The sequence below is a fragment of the Columba livia genome, chromosome 3, assembly GCF_036013475.1.
Source record: "Columba livia isolate bColLiv1 breed racing homer chromosome 3, bColLiv1.pat.W.v2, whole genome shotgun sequence".
NCBI classification, from domain to species: domain Eukaryota; kingdom Metazoa; phylum Chordata; class Aves; order Columbiformes; family Columbidae; genus Columba; species Columba livia.
Genome location: NC_088604.1, coordinates 96,555,824 through 96,572,262, shown reverse-complemented (window position 1 = coordinate 96,572,262; position 16,439 = coordinate 96,555,824). Strand labels below are relative to the sequence as shown.

At 38.7% G+C, this 16,439-nt stretch overlaps 1 protein-coding gene across 2 annotated transcripts in view; it reads left to right on the top strand.

The window, feature by feature from the left end:
- The window catches only part of KCNH1 (potassium voltage-gated channel subfamily H member 1), a 187,399-nt gene that overhangs the window by 33,878 nt on the left and 137,082 nt on the right, over nt 1–16,439 (top strand). For both annotated transcript variants that reach the window (XR_010471603.1, XM_065058372.1), the window contains exon 6: nt 6,852–7,244. Coding sequence is in view for 1 of the 2 variants with exons in the window: in XM_065058372.1 (XP_064914444.1) it covers nt 6,852–7,244 (393 nt within the window). In the remaining variant the exon portion in view is untranslated. The remainder of the gene's footprint in view (nt 1–6,851; nt 7,245–16,439) is intronic.

The window sequence follows — 16,439 nt, the reverse complement described above, 5'->3', positions numbered from 1 at the left end:
TTGGACTTGATGATCCTTGTGCATCCCTTCCAACTCAGGACATTCTATGATTCTAGTACAGAAGGAGGTTTTGGAGTATCCTTGACACGGTTGTTCTCTATATTCATTTATGTCTAGTTCTTTGTCAGTTTGATCCTAATCCTGCATTACAAACTGATAAAAACATATGTTTGAGGAACTGGCTTTATGGACAGAACAGCTGTAAGATGCTATAAACAACACTGCAGACAGATTATGAAAATGAAACTTTATGAAATGATTTAAGTAGACCTACAAAGTTTTGAGAAAAACTCCAGGCAGAGGAGGCTCCTTGAAGTACTTATGGTTTTAGGGCTTTTGCCACGAGGGGGAGACTGTTCCAGGTTTCCTGTAGCTGTTTTCTGGGCCAGTAGCAGTGTCTCCCTGGTGTAAAAACATCTTAGGGAAAGTCTTGATATGGTGTTAATGACAACATGGCAAATATAACATGGCACTCGTGTATCTCCTGTTGCTATGAATGCCATGGTTGCAGCTGTGACTTCTGTCAATAATTCTTAATCTTCCTGTGTAGCCAGAGATGTAAGCCATTGCTGGGCTCCATGGGGTCTCCATATAGTCAGTAATCTGTTAATTATGCCCTGCATATGTCTTAGTTTCTATGCAAAATAAACAACTCCTGCCCAGACCTGTACTGTTGTCACATGTGATGATGAAATTCCCACAAACAGGAGCTTACCTGTTCACATTTTAATACAGATACATTTAAGAATGGAAAACTGGAAGTACAGAAATAACATAGATTGCACTAGCACAGGGGAGGGGCAGATGTTCACATGGACACTACGCTGTAGGAATACCATATGATTATCATGTGTCCACCCTGAGGTTGCTTTTGTGTCCTGGAATTTGGAACAGTCTCCCTCCTAATCTTACTCAAGGATCAAATAATTCTTCCTTTTCTTTAGATGTCTGCCCTTGAATTATAGTTCATGCTAAAATGTAGGCAGTAGAATGTAAGGCAAAGAGTCTGAGATTATTCTTTTTGGCTCAGTGACCCTCACTCTGGACCTAAGTGACGACACATTACTGAAACTTCTTGGAAGACAATGTTCTCACCAAGTCTTTGTTAAGTGTTCTAACTGCCACAGCCAGTTGATTCATTACAAATAATAAAGGGCAAGTGTATAGTTTACATGTCTAAAATGAGTTTCTTTAATTGCTGACTGAATATTGCAGTCATTATTTTAAAAAGAACATTAGCCTCAACTGTGATATTAGGTACCGTGTTGTATATCTGTTGTAATCCCAGTTAGGTCAATAGAACTACACTAGAGAAAAGCAGAGTGCAGACAATCATACAGAGAAGCCCAGTTTTCTTCCTGTGAAGACATATGGGGTGCCAGACTTCTTATTCTGTAAAGATCTTTTAGTAATATTGAACATGGGATCTCTGACTGTTCCCTATTGTATTTTCAAATATTTTTTTCTTTTTTTTCCCTTTGTCTCTGCAGTAGCCTATTTGATATCTTGAATTCAAATTAAAATTTGTCCTTTTTCTTTTCCTGCTCAGTATGGCATTTCACATCAATCTTGTTTGCTTGAGAAGGCTCTTCATTTATTGGGATATTATTTGTGTTGCTCTTAGTTCCTTATCACTTAGATTTTTGAATATCTGAGGAGCTAGTTGTGTCCTAGAACCTGAGTAGGGCAAGGTGTTGCACAAATACAAAACAAGAGCGTGCCACAAAGGCTTACAATTTTTTTATCTTTTATTAAATATTAGCTTAAGAAGGGCATTAGTGACTAATTACTTTGTCTTACCCGCAGGCCATGGATAGTACAAGCAGTGTCTATTAAGCCTGGGTCTCTGATTTTTGCCAGTGTGTGCAGATATGTTTAACCTGACTTCTCTAATAGCAGTCATATGAAAACTGCCTAAATTAATTAAGCAATTAATGCAAGTGTGTTATGTAACTCTGAGAGCACATTTTGCAATAAGAGTATGAAGCAGCATTTCTGTGGCTTTATCACCAAGGAGCTGATTGTAAGAACAGTTATTCCTGGTCACCGCATAGTACAGGTGTTCTCTGCACCTGCAGTGTGAGCTGATGTATTCTTTACCAAGCAGTTCTGAGTAAACAAGATTCTGTCATAGTTTTAAAAATGTGATAGTGATGAGAAATAAAAGCAGAAAAATTACAGTGGTGCTTAGCAGCACTGCTTATTGATGAAACTTTTTTTTTTTTGTAAACCCTCTTTACCAGGGAGTTACAACTGCCATAAAAATCTACTTCAGTTTGAGGCTTAGCACCTATCCCTTGGCTTTAGAGCAATTTTTGTGGGTGCTCATGAATACAGAAACAAAGGAGAGTGAGAGAAAGCAAGTGTACAGTTGAAAACACAAAAGGGAGAGATTAAGCTGAAAATGAATGATTATTTGTGTGAGGTTTTTTTTTCCTCCAGTAATGCAGTCTTAAAAATAAATCATTCATTGTAACCACTTCCTGATGCACTTTTATGAGTCCTTATTTGTGATATATACTCAATTTTTTAACAAATCTAGGATAATATTTTTTAATTATGTTAAAAAAAATGAATACAACCTTGTGAAACTGATGATGAAATTCGTCATTTCTGCCCTTGAAATAATACTCTCTGGCTTTAGAGGGCTATTAAAATATCATACATCATTACCACAAATAATAAATGGAGCTAATGCAACTGTAGTGGCTGATGAATCACAAGTAATTGGAATAATACTTTTATCAATAACTTTAGGAAACAAATATCTCTTTTACTATGGTATAGCTGCATAATAGAGAAAAATCTTCTAAAACGAGGGCTGCTTCGGTTATTTAGAAAATGAGATCAATGAAATATTTGTTCAGTGCATGTGAGTGGGAGCTCAGCGTATTTTCTTCATGATTAATTTTGTATTCATGTCTTGGTTGTTTGGCGGTTGGGTTTATTTTATTTTTTTGTTTTTTCTTCTTCTCTCCAGGAAAAGTACCTTTACAAGCAGTTTGAATCTAGTTAGTTCATATAGGTGGGTAACCAGACCTGACTGTGTCAGGAAATACTGTGTTTCAGGTGGGCACTACACTCCCTAGAGGCTGGAGTGAAGCAAGAGCACCCCAGTTCTCTTTGTATCTACCTATCTTTGCTCTATGATGCAGGGAGAGTGGGGTTTATAGCTCTTAATCTCCAGATGACCCAGGCATGGTGTGTGTGTCTAGAAGGATGGTGAAGAAATAGCCTCTGTGTGGCCCTTAGTCTGAAGAGTGGGGAAAAGAGTTCTCCTAACTTCCAGTGCAGCAACATGACAAAACCTAGAGCTTCAGCACTGTGCTCCGTGAGCCTCCTTCTGTCATTTCTGTACAGCACTGAGCTTTCTCCTTGTACTTAGTGCTAAAGGCCCATGTTTGTTCTCTGAGATAAGTAACCTTCCTTATAGGGGTTTTTCTCTTTCTTCAATGAAAAGAAGAATTTGGTGCCTTTGAAAGCTCTTGGCTGGTGGTCCCAGAGGCTGCAAGACCTTTGCCAGTCTGTAAAGCAAGTTGCTGCAGGTGGTCTTCCCCAGCTTGGGAGTGATTGATGTCCCTGTGTCATTCCTTGATGCCCGTCTCCTACCCTGTCCCTGCCCCTCCTTTCGAGATTCACACCCACACTGCTGGTATACATCCTTCCATTGGAGACCAACTAAATCTATGGCCCCTGGTTGCTTTAAATAGCTTTTGGTAGAGCTTAACCAGAGACTCCAGGGTCGTAGTGGAAGTTCAAAAGACAACTTGATTAGGTCCCTAGCCATTCAGATAGTTTAAAGTACATTTACTTTCTAAATAAAAAAACGGAGACATCAATCTTTTGTTTTCCTGTGCTGTTGCCATTTGAATCTCAAACCAGCTAGGGTAGAGTGCTTTGTACTTGGTGATGACATTTTAAAACACTGAAGCAGCAAAGCTGCTTGTTTTCTTAACAAATTGAAACTAGAAGTCTGTTTTCCTCTGCATTCCATTCAGTTTTACATCCCTGTGGTTCCACTGCCTTTACTGTATTTTTTAAAAATTTATTTACAGCAAAATAGTGGACACCATTATTTAGCTGCTGCTTTATTGCCAGAGATTGTTCTTGTCTGTGTTCCTGCTATTCAGATACATGGGAATACATTAGTACACTTTCCAGTAACTTTAGTTTGGAAGATGCAAAATTTCCACAAGTTCTTGGAGTACAAAGAGGCCAGCAGTGGCTAAAATGGAGTGTATTATACAATTCTCAATCTAGAATTTATGCCTCTATGTATAAGAATAAATCTGACAAGAACTAACTTTTTTTTTTTTTTTTTTTTTTTTTTTTTTTTTTTTTTTTTCACTATTTCATGGTTGAGGATCCTGTGCTGATTAGAATGGAGGCCAAAAAGTTTTACTTTTTCATATGGTATCAGAGGCTAAAAAATAAGCTCTAGCAGACATGTGGCTGCAAAAGAAGCAATTTTGTTTTCACCCTGCATTTAAGGAGTGATACAGTCACCCCACGCTAGTAAGATCTCAGCATTAGAACTGAAATCCAGTTAACTGACTGAAAATTATTACTATGTGATAGAAAGTGCTTGGTTTGCTGATCAGTTATTCCAGTGAGTGAATATTGCAGACGATACTTCTTGCTTTGAGATCTTATGTTAGAGCTGCTACTTATGCAAGTCCTCCTAAAAGCCAGTTGCAGCTTAGGGATTTCCAATGAAGTCAGGTACAGCTGTGATGTTCAAAAGGGAGGGCAGGGGGTATTTGCAATATTGATCTTAGGCTAGAGCTTTTGTTGAGTAAAGATGTCCTTACTATTCACTGGGACTACAATCAAGGCCTGATGGGAACGCTGCTCTGAGTACACATACTAAGGACAAAACCTGTGCCTCTTCCAGTCACTACCAGTGACTTCTGGGGACTGCACTGGCTGGCCAATGCCTCTTGCAGAGAAGAGACTCCTTCTGTCATAAGCTGCTTCCAGCTCCTCTCACCACAAGGCTCCCTTCCCTTCCCTTCCCTTCCCTTCCCTTCCCTTCCCTTCCCTTCCCTTCCCTTCCCTTCCCTTCCCTTCCCTTCCCTTCCCTTCCCTTCCCTTCCCTTCCCTTCCCTTCCCTTCCCTTCCCTTCCCTTCCCTTCCGGTCAGGAGTGGCAGAAGTACTTAATTCTCCAGTGGCCATGTTTAGTCTTAGGGGAAAATGTTCCTTTTCCCTCTTTGCTCTTATTCTAGAAATTCAGTGAAACAAAAATACTAAGTCCTTTTATTTTTTTTTTTGAAGCTGTTGATGCCTGTGTGCTAACATGCAGGTCGCTGTGATCAGGTCATGGTACTTCTTTTCTGGAGAACATACTGGGTTCAAAGTCAGCAGGCGTGCAACTCCCATTGTCATTTACACATGTGTAAGGGACTGTGATCTGACAGCATCTCACCCCTGTTGTGCACAAGAGTCAGTGATTATGTGAGGTTACAGCAGCAGGGAGGTTGATCTGAGGCTGTTTTGTCCAAGTAGGACTGTTGTAGCTGATTGTTTTCTTTTGTCCCCTTTGGCTTAGTCTGTTGGAAAAAAGCCCACCAGTTCACAAAAAAGAAGAATAATAAAAAGCACTCAGAAAAGCGGGCAGATAAAAATCTGTGTCTAAATAAGTGACGTTAAAAAAAAATGAGATAAGGAGCATGAAAGGAAGATATCGTTCTATTATAGCTATGTTGTCTGATCTTTTCTCTGAGAAGGTGACTGTTTAATTTCCTTCTCTGTTTCCTATTACTCCGAACTATGTGTAAATAACTGTGAAAAAGGAACTGCACTCCTAAATAGTTCTCCCAGATTCTATGAGTTTGGCATTAGCAAACACATCTCACCCAAGTAAACCTTCCTTCCAGTTTCCACCCAAAGGTCATCCAGGGTAAATTTCATTTTAACATTTAACTTGTTTTTATTTCGTGACAGATCATTCATGTTGGTTTCACCCTCATGTATTAATATATTCATAGATGTAAACAAACCCATTCCTGTTCATAGGTATGTAAAACAAACTTTAGCTCCAAAGAATTAAATACATGATCATACTCTTTTGCACTGGTGTGCAGAAGTGGAGAGATAGTGCGCTTAAAATGGGCAGCATTGATTGAGATTGCAGTTATACAAAACACTTGGAGCATGTTCTCAGCTTGAGGTCCATGGTTTAAAACACATGCTGACAGATCATCCATTGCTCTAGCTTTTTTTTTTAATTCAGACCTAACTGCATTGTGACTCGACTGTACACCATCAGATAGTGAAGACACTGATCTTCTCTTAGTGAACAGTTCAAGTCCAAAATTAGTTTATTGATGCTGATTATAGTTATCATGGGCTTTGGTCCTGCAGAGGAGAGGAATAAAGGCCCATGCATTCTTGATAGATTGTAGTACAAGACTATTTCAGATACAGTATAGTGAAGAGTTAATAGACAATATTGAAAAACAACATGGTCCAGTGGTCCTGGTGCTGGTCTGGAACTCAGAAATTGTAGATTGTTCCTGCTTTTGCCTTTGATTTCTGTTTGCAATGGCCTTCTTGCCCATCAGTTATCTATCTCTTCTATTTAGGCTGCTGAAGGAGCTGTCTCTTCTCACCCAGCACGTTAGGCTTAGTGTCAAAAAAATAATTAATGACATTATAAGAGGCAATTATTTTTAGGTTCATGCTAAGTTGTTTAACAGAATACTTATCCTGACTTCCTTGGTGATAAAAGAAGTTAACAGACATGTATTTGTATCAACTGTTGTACTGAGCTTGAGAATCTACAATGTGAAAAATAATGTTAAAAAATTAAGCGTGTTTTCTTTTTCTCCTGAAATCTCTGTGAATACAGGTATTGCAGCTGGGCTCTGAAATCCTTCCGCAGTACAAACAAGAGGCACCAAAGACTCCACCACATATAATTTTGCATTATTGTGTTTTCAAGACTACCTGGGACTGGATCATTTTGATTTTAACCTTCTACACTGCTATTTTGGTCCCCTACAATGTCTCCTTTAAAACCAAACAGAACAATGTGGCATGGCTAGTTGTCGACAGCATTGTAGATGTCATATTTTTGGTAGACATTGTGCTTAATTTCCATACCACCTTTGTGGGACCAGCAGGAGAGGTGATCTCTGACCCAAAGCTGATTCGCATGAATTACTTGAAGACCTGGTTTGTGATTGATCTGCTCTCATGCTTGCCGTATGATGTCATCAATGCATTTGAGAACGTCGATGAGGTCAGTATACTAGTTCCACTTTCACCCATTAATTATTACTTAATGGCTGGGGGGAGGTGGGGAGAGAAGACAGAAATATATGCTTTTAAATATATTGAATTAGTGTACTTACATCTCTAGTAGCTGCCCTCAGCACACATAGAAGTTTGCTTATGAGTCCTAGCCAGAAGCATTGAGTTTTGGGCACCTCACAACAAGAAAGACATAGAGGTGCTGGAGTGAGTGCAGAGGAGGGTGATGAGGCTGGTGAGGGGTCTGGAGCACAAGTCTGATGAGGAGCAGCTGAGGGAACTGGGGCTGCTCAGCCTGGAGAAAAGGAGGCTGAGGGGAGACCTTATTGCTGTTTACAACTGCCTGAAAAGAGGTTGTAGCATGGAGGGGGTTGGGCTCTTCTCCCAAGTAGCAAGCAATAGGATGAGAGGAGATGGCCTCAAGTTGCGTGGGGGAGGTTCAGGTTGGAAAGCATTTCTTCACAGAAAGGGTTGTCGGGCATTGGAACAGGCTGCCCAGGGAAGTGGTGGAGTCACCATCCCTGGAGGTATTTGAAAGACGCAGAGATGGGGCTCTTAGGGACTTGGTTTAGTGCTCAGGTTAAGTTATGGTTGGACTTGATGATCTTGAGGGTCTCTTCCAAATAAAATGATTCTGTGATTCTGTTATCTTTAACTGCAGTGGGAAAGGCTGAGGTTTGTTGTGGCTACATCCTTAGAGGTCAGGAGGATGGCCAAAAGGAGACAGCAGAACCTCTATACAGCACTGAGGCAAACTGCTTCATTTGATTTACCATGAATAGCTTGAACTGATGTTTCAAGATAGTTTCTTGAGGCAGGGTTCTCCTGCTTTCACTGTTGACTGAATGGGATACATCTGCCAGTGGCAATTCTTCACCTGACCAACTGGAAAGTATGACACACTTTTCTCAGCTGCTTCTAATACAATATAAGAGGTGGCAAAGAGGTGGGTGGTGGCTCACTAAATCTTCTTAGACCACCAGAAAATATTGTGTAGGTGTCTGGTGATCCATGCAGCGTTGTCTGGCAGAAGTTGTTTTAGAGGAAGGTGAAGCAATTTAAGATGATATTTTGATGCTTACTTGCTAATTCCATAATTAGAAGAAAGGATAGGGAGAAATCTGGAAATTGAAACTCTTCCTTAAATCTTGCTCATTTCTTTGGGAACAGGTTGCAACCTGGCAAAAGAACTAACATTCAGACACTTTAAACCACAATACTACTCTGTTTTGACTCCTTATTCTCCTACTGGATCAGGCTCCCAAGAAAATATTCCTAAACTGAATATATTAAGGTTCCATGCCTAAATAGTTCAGGGAGTTAATGAATTGTTAGTAAAATCTTAAAGAGGATTCCAGCAGTCCACTTTTCAATTATATGTTATAAAACCTGTACCACCAACTAATCATGTGTCTCTATTTATGTGGCATGTACTAAACCTGTAACATACACATCAGTGCTTAGTATTTAATTTTTAGCCTGTAGAATTTATTTTTATGAGTTCCTTTAAAATATGCTCTTGTTACAAAGGACAACCCAGCTATTGAAAGAAAATTAGCCAAGTGAAATATCTGGGTAAAAACATAAAATGGCATTACTTTTATAAAAGAACACTACTCAGGTTTTTATCAAATTTAAAGTATTTTTCTGAATGACTTGAGGACAAGTAGGAAGTAGGCAAACTGTTAGATGCAATGGAAAAAACATAATGTTGTCTGATATTTAATTCCCTAGAGAGGGTTTCATTTTATATAAAGCTGAAATAACACAAATGAGAATAAGGAAAAAAAGCCTTGTGAGACCTGTCCTTAAATGTTTGTTTGCCATAAAAAGGACCCCGGCTGCAGATTACTGTGCAGGGCTTTCACATATTACTTTGCCGTGGCACTGATAAAGTGATGGAAGGAGTGGTCATCTGTCAACTTCTGACATTTAGACTGAAAAAAATAAAAGTTAGAAAAAAGCAAGAGACAAAAATTACAGAAAGTAAGCTTTTCTCATCCGCTGCGGATAGTAGCAACCTGCTGATGATTTTACTGGAGGAACGTTTCCTAACTGTAGGCTGGTGATGTGACCTACAGAACATCCCTGAGGAAAATGTCTATAGCAGTGGCTCTGACAGCCCTTGAGCAGAGCACAGGCGCTCTCAGACTCATGGTAGCAATTCTGCAGAGAAATTCTTGTTGTCTGAGTTTGAGTTTCTCGAGGTTCTCTGTCTCAGTGTTGCCTTGTAACAATGAGGGGCTGATTGGTACTTCAGTTTTCTTCTAGCTCTTCAACAGTCTCCTTAATCAGTATAACAGTATTAGTTTTAGTTATTCTAGCTGTCATGCCCAAGAAAAAAGCCCACATTTTTCTTTATGCTATCCTTTCAAGACTGTTCATCTCTAACTCCCCTAGTGGGTTCTGACATTTAGCTGGTATAAGTAATTGTAGGGTCATTGGAGCAGAGTTTCCACTGGTGTAAATTGCTGTTCTTCTATTAAGGGCTGATAGACTAGTTTACAGGACCTGAGGAGCTTTGCCAGCAGAATCACATAGTGCACATCGGATGGGGATTCAGGACAGTATATGCTGATCACTGTTTTATGAACTGCCTGTGAAGAGAAAGAAGGGAAAAAAAAGCCACATTCAAGGAGTATTGAAAGTAGAAGGGCTTTGCCTTATATCATCATCGCTGTTGTGAAGAGGATTCCCTTGTGGGTCAACTCCCTTTCTTTCAGACTTGCTGGTTTAAATTTTACCTGTCTCTCACCCTGGATTACACACCACATTACTTCACAGTTGGATGAAGTGCAAGGATGCACTGCTCTAGTTATAAGTAGCCAAACTGGGTTGTTATCTGTGTGTCACTTTGATTTTCGCCAAAGGGAATTCCCTTGGAGCCAGGAGGCTGGAATTAGAAGGTGCTCATGGCTGCTGCAGGAACTTTTTTTTTCAGTCCTAATGTGAATACTCTTAAAAAAATTGCTAGAAATGAAATGATACCCAGTGGTGATAAATGAGATGAAGATAAATGATTAAATGAGATAAATGATGAATGATTAAATGATCAACAGTGGTGGTAAAATGAGATTAAGAATTTGAATTGGTATTTTCTTGATTTGGTGTTTTCCATGTATGATTTTAAAAAGGAGGAAACAGAATCCTGGCTTTGTTGCAGTGCCTATAATAAAGGTGGAATCTGTGTTTTTTTTCTGACTGTTGTCATTCTCTGTTAAAAGTAGTGTCACTGAAGACACTGAGGATGTCATGGAGGAACTAACTTGACAAGTCAATTTGTTTTGAAGAATGCTGTAATTGCTGGCAATGAATTGATTTGTAAGGGACACAGGACCTGGAGCCGAAGAAGTAAAAAGCTGTATATAGAGGGTGTTGAAGCTCTTTTGGCTCTGGGTAATTTTGTGACTGTCCCATCACTTATTTTTGATAGGTTAATAGTGAAACCATTTTTGTCTTCTTTAAGGTGATTCACCAATATAAAATTAGTTGTAACACATGAAACTAGAGTTGATCAGTATTTTTGACAAGTAGATTTTTAAAAATTTAATTTAAAAAAATGAAAATTTTTAAAAATCTGATATTGGATTTTTTTTCCATATTGAAGTCACTTTTTGTTTTGCAATTTATTTCATTATTCCATTATATTTTATAATAGAAAATGTCTTGAAACAAAATGGAGTGAGACTTCTGTATTTTTCAGGGAATTTCAAAATTCTTCGGGTCTGTTGCAGTTCGGAACATTAGTATATTTTCAGTTCACATTTTTTAATGTAATTGAAATTTCAGTTTCTGCACTGAGAATATTTTTGTCCACAAAGATACTTGAATTCATTAAGTATTAATACAACTATTAATAACTACAATTAATACAAGAGACACTTAAGTATGAATAGCCACATTCTACAGATGGAAGAAGAAAGGAAAAACATTAATTTCTTTGTTCAAGGCTGTAGAATTACATATGAGAATGTATGAAGTTTCTGATCTCAAATGCTCTGACCAAAGAGACAGTACAGTATCTCCTATTCAGACATGAACAGAATTCAATAAATGAAGGAATGAATAACTGTAGAGAAATTTCCATTGTTACCCAAATAGAAATGAAGTTATAAATGTTTCTCCTAGCTTTTCTATATGGCAAGCTAATTATACAGTTACATACAAATTACTTTCTTGACCTGCCACAGAACTTCAGTAAAAGAAAACATTCCACTGACTGATGAATCAACTTAATGGTAGGCTTAGACTTGCTACTGGTAAGACAATACATCATGCTGTAATATGGTTTGAATAAGAAAAGAAAATATTGGTCTAAAATTTACACAGCCCTGAAAACACGTGGTATTAGTCTCTTTTGAATTTGAACGATCACAATAAAATTTGACAGTAATACTTTACAGTAATTAGTATTATTCTTCACTTAAGGAAGTACCACCTACTTTGGGGGATAATATTATCGTTTTGTGTTCAGACATCAATCAGTAGATTTAATAAACAGACTTAAAGAAAATTCCACAGTTTTTGCCAAGAACAATGCAATTTAAGACTTTGAATTCCAAAGACAAGTTGAAGCGTATTTTTGCAGTGTCAGCTTGAGCAATTTCATACTGTGGTTTTCAGACATAATACCGTAAGATACAATTTATAGTGGAAAAAAATTGGCTTATTACACGTGACACTGTTGTTGTGAAATCTCATGGTAGGAGTGGAATCCAGTCATGTCACCACCATATAAATCTCTGAAACAGGGAACTTGTAGTAGTAATTGCTGTCTGTATTTGGACAGAACACGATGATCTATTGTTGGCTGATGCCAAATTGAGAACCATATATCACTTCTGTTAGTTGAGGTAGAAGAGAAATAAATGCATAGTAAAAGATCATCAGAAAGATGTATTCAGTATAAATGATCTAGTGTTCACTTAAGTGGATGAATAAGAGAGAAGCTAGCATGTACGCAAAGAAGATGTATAGCTTGGAAAGGACAAAATTTGTGATGATAAAAAAGTCCCAGAAAAAAACCACAATTCTGAAGTAATAAAAGTAAATTAAGCTATTTAGTCCTAAGTGAGCATGGTGTAGCTGGAAAGTAAACAGTGAGTTGAGAGAGGAATAAATGAATGTGTTGCTGGTCAGATTGTTGGCAGCTCTCTGAGGCAGTACTTTTGCAATAGATTAATTTAAACCTGATTAGTGGAATAATCTCTCATGCTAATACAAATTAGTTATCTAGGAATTACTGAAGTAGTTATGCTGAAAAGCATGTGACTTCTCTGGACTTGTTTTTCCATTTGCTTGCAATAGGGGGCAAGGGAATAAATTCTCATATTTATAGTTTTATGGAGTAAACAGGAGCCTATAAAGAAAGATTTTGGGTTAGATGAATTTTGCAAACTGGAAAATACAATTTTTAAAGTCTGTAAGCGTCTGCATAATGTGAAATCTGTTTGAAACAGTGTGTAGTTCACCTCTCTGATTGGGATTTGTCCAGTTCAGCAATACTGTATTTTTCATGGGAGTCTGTTGATACATATGGTAATGAATGAATATTTTTCTGTGGCTAATTAACATTAAAGTAGTCATAACCTGCTTTCTGTGTAATGCCTACAATAAAGCAGGTAAATATCACAGAGTATGATCTAGGCATAGAGGAAATGTTGGCAAATTGTGGTGCTAGGTCATGATGAAAGTAGATGAGAAGGAATTAATGACTGGGGTGACTCCTTACCAGTGCTCCTGAGGAAGAAGGAAGCAATTGGGTTACTGTACACAGGTGGGGCAGTGGGAGGGCTGGAGCATGGGCTTTGGGTTGGGGGCCATGGTGGTGGTGGAGATTTACTTGCTTGGATGTCTCCTTGTGAGAAACAGGGCAAAGCGCAAGGGTGCTGGGTGCTCTGGGCTGTAACCTGCCAGAGGTCCTTGGAGCAAGGCTAGGGGTGTTGTTGGTGTGGCTCTGAGGTGGTTTTGGGAGCTTGGTGGCTCTGACGTGTGGAAGAAAGAGAGTGCAAAAACAAAGGAAAGATGGTCATGGAGGAAGAGGGCTGTTCGTCTGACTTTATAGGTGCCTCTGTACTGCAGCATAGCCCCAAGGTCTGTGCCAGGCAGGAATTACTCCTTAACAGGCAGGTGGGTGGAAAGAGCATTTGGGGAAATGCAAATGGAATAAAGCAAGTTCCTGGGGTAAAGCAGACTGTCAGGATTTAGCCAGGGGGGCAAAAAAGCACTTACTGTTCCATTTCTCTTGGGGATTTGATTTAGGGTGTTCCTCTTTTTGGTCCCTCCTTAAAAACCCAACCTCCATGCTACTAAAGAAGTGCCTCTTTTATGCTACCCTCTCAAGGGCCAGGCTGCCTTTTTCCCCTGGTTTCCAAATTGTGTTGGTGGTGTATGTAGGCACTGCAAAGCTCTTCTGCTGTTTAACCTGTTTGGGGTTAAATTATCTTCTTTGCCCCAAGACTGCTTAAGGTATTTTGTTCATTTAAATTCTGCTTGCTTCTCTGGTCTCCCCCAGGTTCATACCCCTTGGTGCCTCAGAGACAATTACGCTGGCTGCTGATGGATGGCCTCTCCCAAAAGAGAATGCCAGAGAAGATTGTGTCTCTGCCCAACACCTACTCCATAGGTTCTGTTGTGGCTTTTAAGATGCCAGTTAGCTCCTCTTCTGCACTACTAGTATTCAAATTAGTCTTTTTGCTAAGTCACAAATAAGTAAGGGTATTATTGGGTTTCATGGCTACTTCTTCACAGCTTTGAAAAGCGTGATGTGATTTATCATACTGTTAAAGGCAGAATAGTAGTCTACATAAGCTATTCAATCTGTATAAGGCTAAAAGAATCAAAATGCTGAATTACATTTTCAGTGATAATGTATAGTGATAGCCTTTGTCCAAGAAGGAGAGCTAATTGAATACGTTAGATTCTGAATTCTTTCAAAAAGCTGCTGTTAGAGTGATACTTACACTGTGTATAAAGGGAAGCATGTTTCACAGATGGGGATCAGTTATTCTGTGGGTTTTTTTCCCATTCAGCATACTTGTATTGATCTGAGGCAGAAAGTCGAATGAGACGGCAAAGGGTATTTATTTGAGTAGCTAAATGGTTGCTTTATAGTCCATTTCATATTAGGGATTGGATTAGAATTGAAAAGATGGAGTGATATTAGATGCCAGTATCACTAAACCTTATTTCGGTGTTTTGCCTCTTCAAGATAAGTAAAAAGCTTCTGGAACTGACGGCTTCTCTGAATCAGAAGCATTGGGAAGCACATTGCTGTCTGTCAGGGGTAATTTTTAATTTGATACTGTGTAAAGTGGGATTACTTTAGATTACCTTTGTGTTATCTTTACCCTTGGCCTTCCTCTCAAAGAAAAAAAAAAAGAGTTTGTTTCCTGGTTTTCTGTGTGAATGTATATGTGTAAGGCAAGCACGGATATAGTTTTATAAATGAAATCAGCCTTTCCATCTCTTTCACCCTGTGCTCTTATAAATGAATTATTGTATTATCCCTCAAAATGAAATATTTTATTATCCCTCGATTCTAACCAAGCTCACAGATGTCTGACTAAAATAAGCTTTGTGAGTCTAGAGATATGCTTTCTTCAGTGCTAAAAACCACAGCAGTAACCAAAGGGTTTAGATGTTGATTTTGACCTGTGCATGTAACGTTATCTCATCTGTTGGCTGCTGAATATGGCAATCTGTAGGAAAGGTTGTGTTCTCACACCCAATTAAGAAAATCAGGAGAGGCAAATAACAAAAATGAGAAGTCCTAATAACGACCTGAGAGGGCTGGCATGTTACTGCAGATGGGCAGAGCCAGGCTGTGGCACAGCTGGCTTCAGGATCGAATGTCGAGAAAGAAGGCAGCACTTTCTGTCACTCTCACCTCACGCTACTGATCAATTTGGTTCATTGCCTCCTTTTTTTTATAAAGAATTTTTTTTTTTTGTTCTGTTTCATTCTCATTCTCTTAATAGTTAGCTTTTAGTCTGCTGCATCTCCCTTTAACTGAGGTGAAACCTGAACTTTAGCAGTTCCATATGAGAGGAAAATGCTGGAAAACTTAGAACAGATTGGTGGCAATACTGAACATTTGTCTTTTTCAAAATAGATAGTAAGTAGGAAGTAAATACTTCATTTGAGCCTAGAAAAAAGCTTAATTCTTGGGTTAAGTGAATTTTCTTACTGTACATGTGGAAAGCAAATAATGGCCTAAAAAGTGAACACTGTCATACAGATCAAATCTATTACTAAAATGCTAGTGCTACTATAGCTGTAGAAGGTGGGATGAAAGTTGCATTTTAGTTCTCTTCTAAAGTTGGTCATCCTACATCTTGTTTGGAAGGGAAAATGGTAGTTAAATTTTATTGTATTTTTTTCTAGGTTAAATTTTATTATTCAATGAATTGAGTTGAATATAATTTTACGTGGCAGATGAACAGCAGGAACTGTTTGTTATTTTTACAGCATCTAGCACTGTAGTGTCCACTGTTACTGTCCTTGGGGACCCTAACGACACAAGTAACTAATCACTCTACTTACAGCCCTTTTGTTTTCAAAACATTTACAAAGTACTTCATCACAGAGCCTCTTCTCTATCTCCTTTAAGAATATGGAAGTTATGGCACAAATATTATGTTGTCTGATGCAAAACAAGAACCCAAACATGAATATCCTGCATCCTGTGTTTGAAAATAAGATTACTTACATGGCTGAGATACCAGTGTGAGACAAGGGCTGCACTGGCAGTAGTGTTGCAGAAAACAAGGAGATAAAAAAGGAAATCTATGTAAATGTGTGCAGTACCTAGGTTTAATTAACGACAAATTATACATGGAAATTTACTTCTGGCAGTATTGCATGGACAAACTTACAAAGTGTTCTCTTTGGATGTGAAATGTGGGTCCTGCTTTCCTCTTGGACTGAGGCTGGTCTGTTGTTCTGCTGTGTTTGAGGTGCAGTTCCACTCTGCAGAGATTGCATAGGAGGGGAGGATGGAGGAGAGATTGTCTTTATTATCTTAAGGGCTTTTGACATTCAGGTTTGCTCAATCAGCAAATACAGAATTATTTCTTCTGCCTCTCAGTGCTCTGAGCTTGCCCTTTGGTTTAGAGGGAACTTGCTACAGATTCTTCCATTTTTATGCATCAGCCACCTACTAGCAAGAAGAATAAACCTGCCA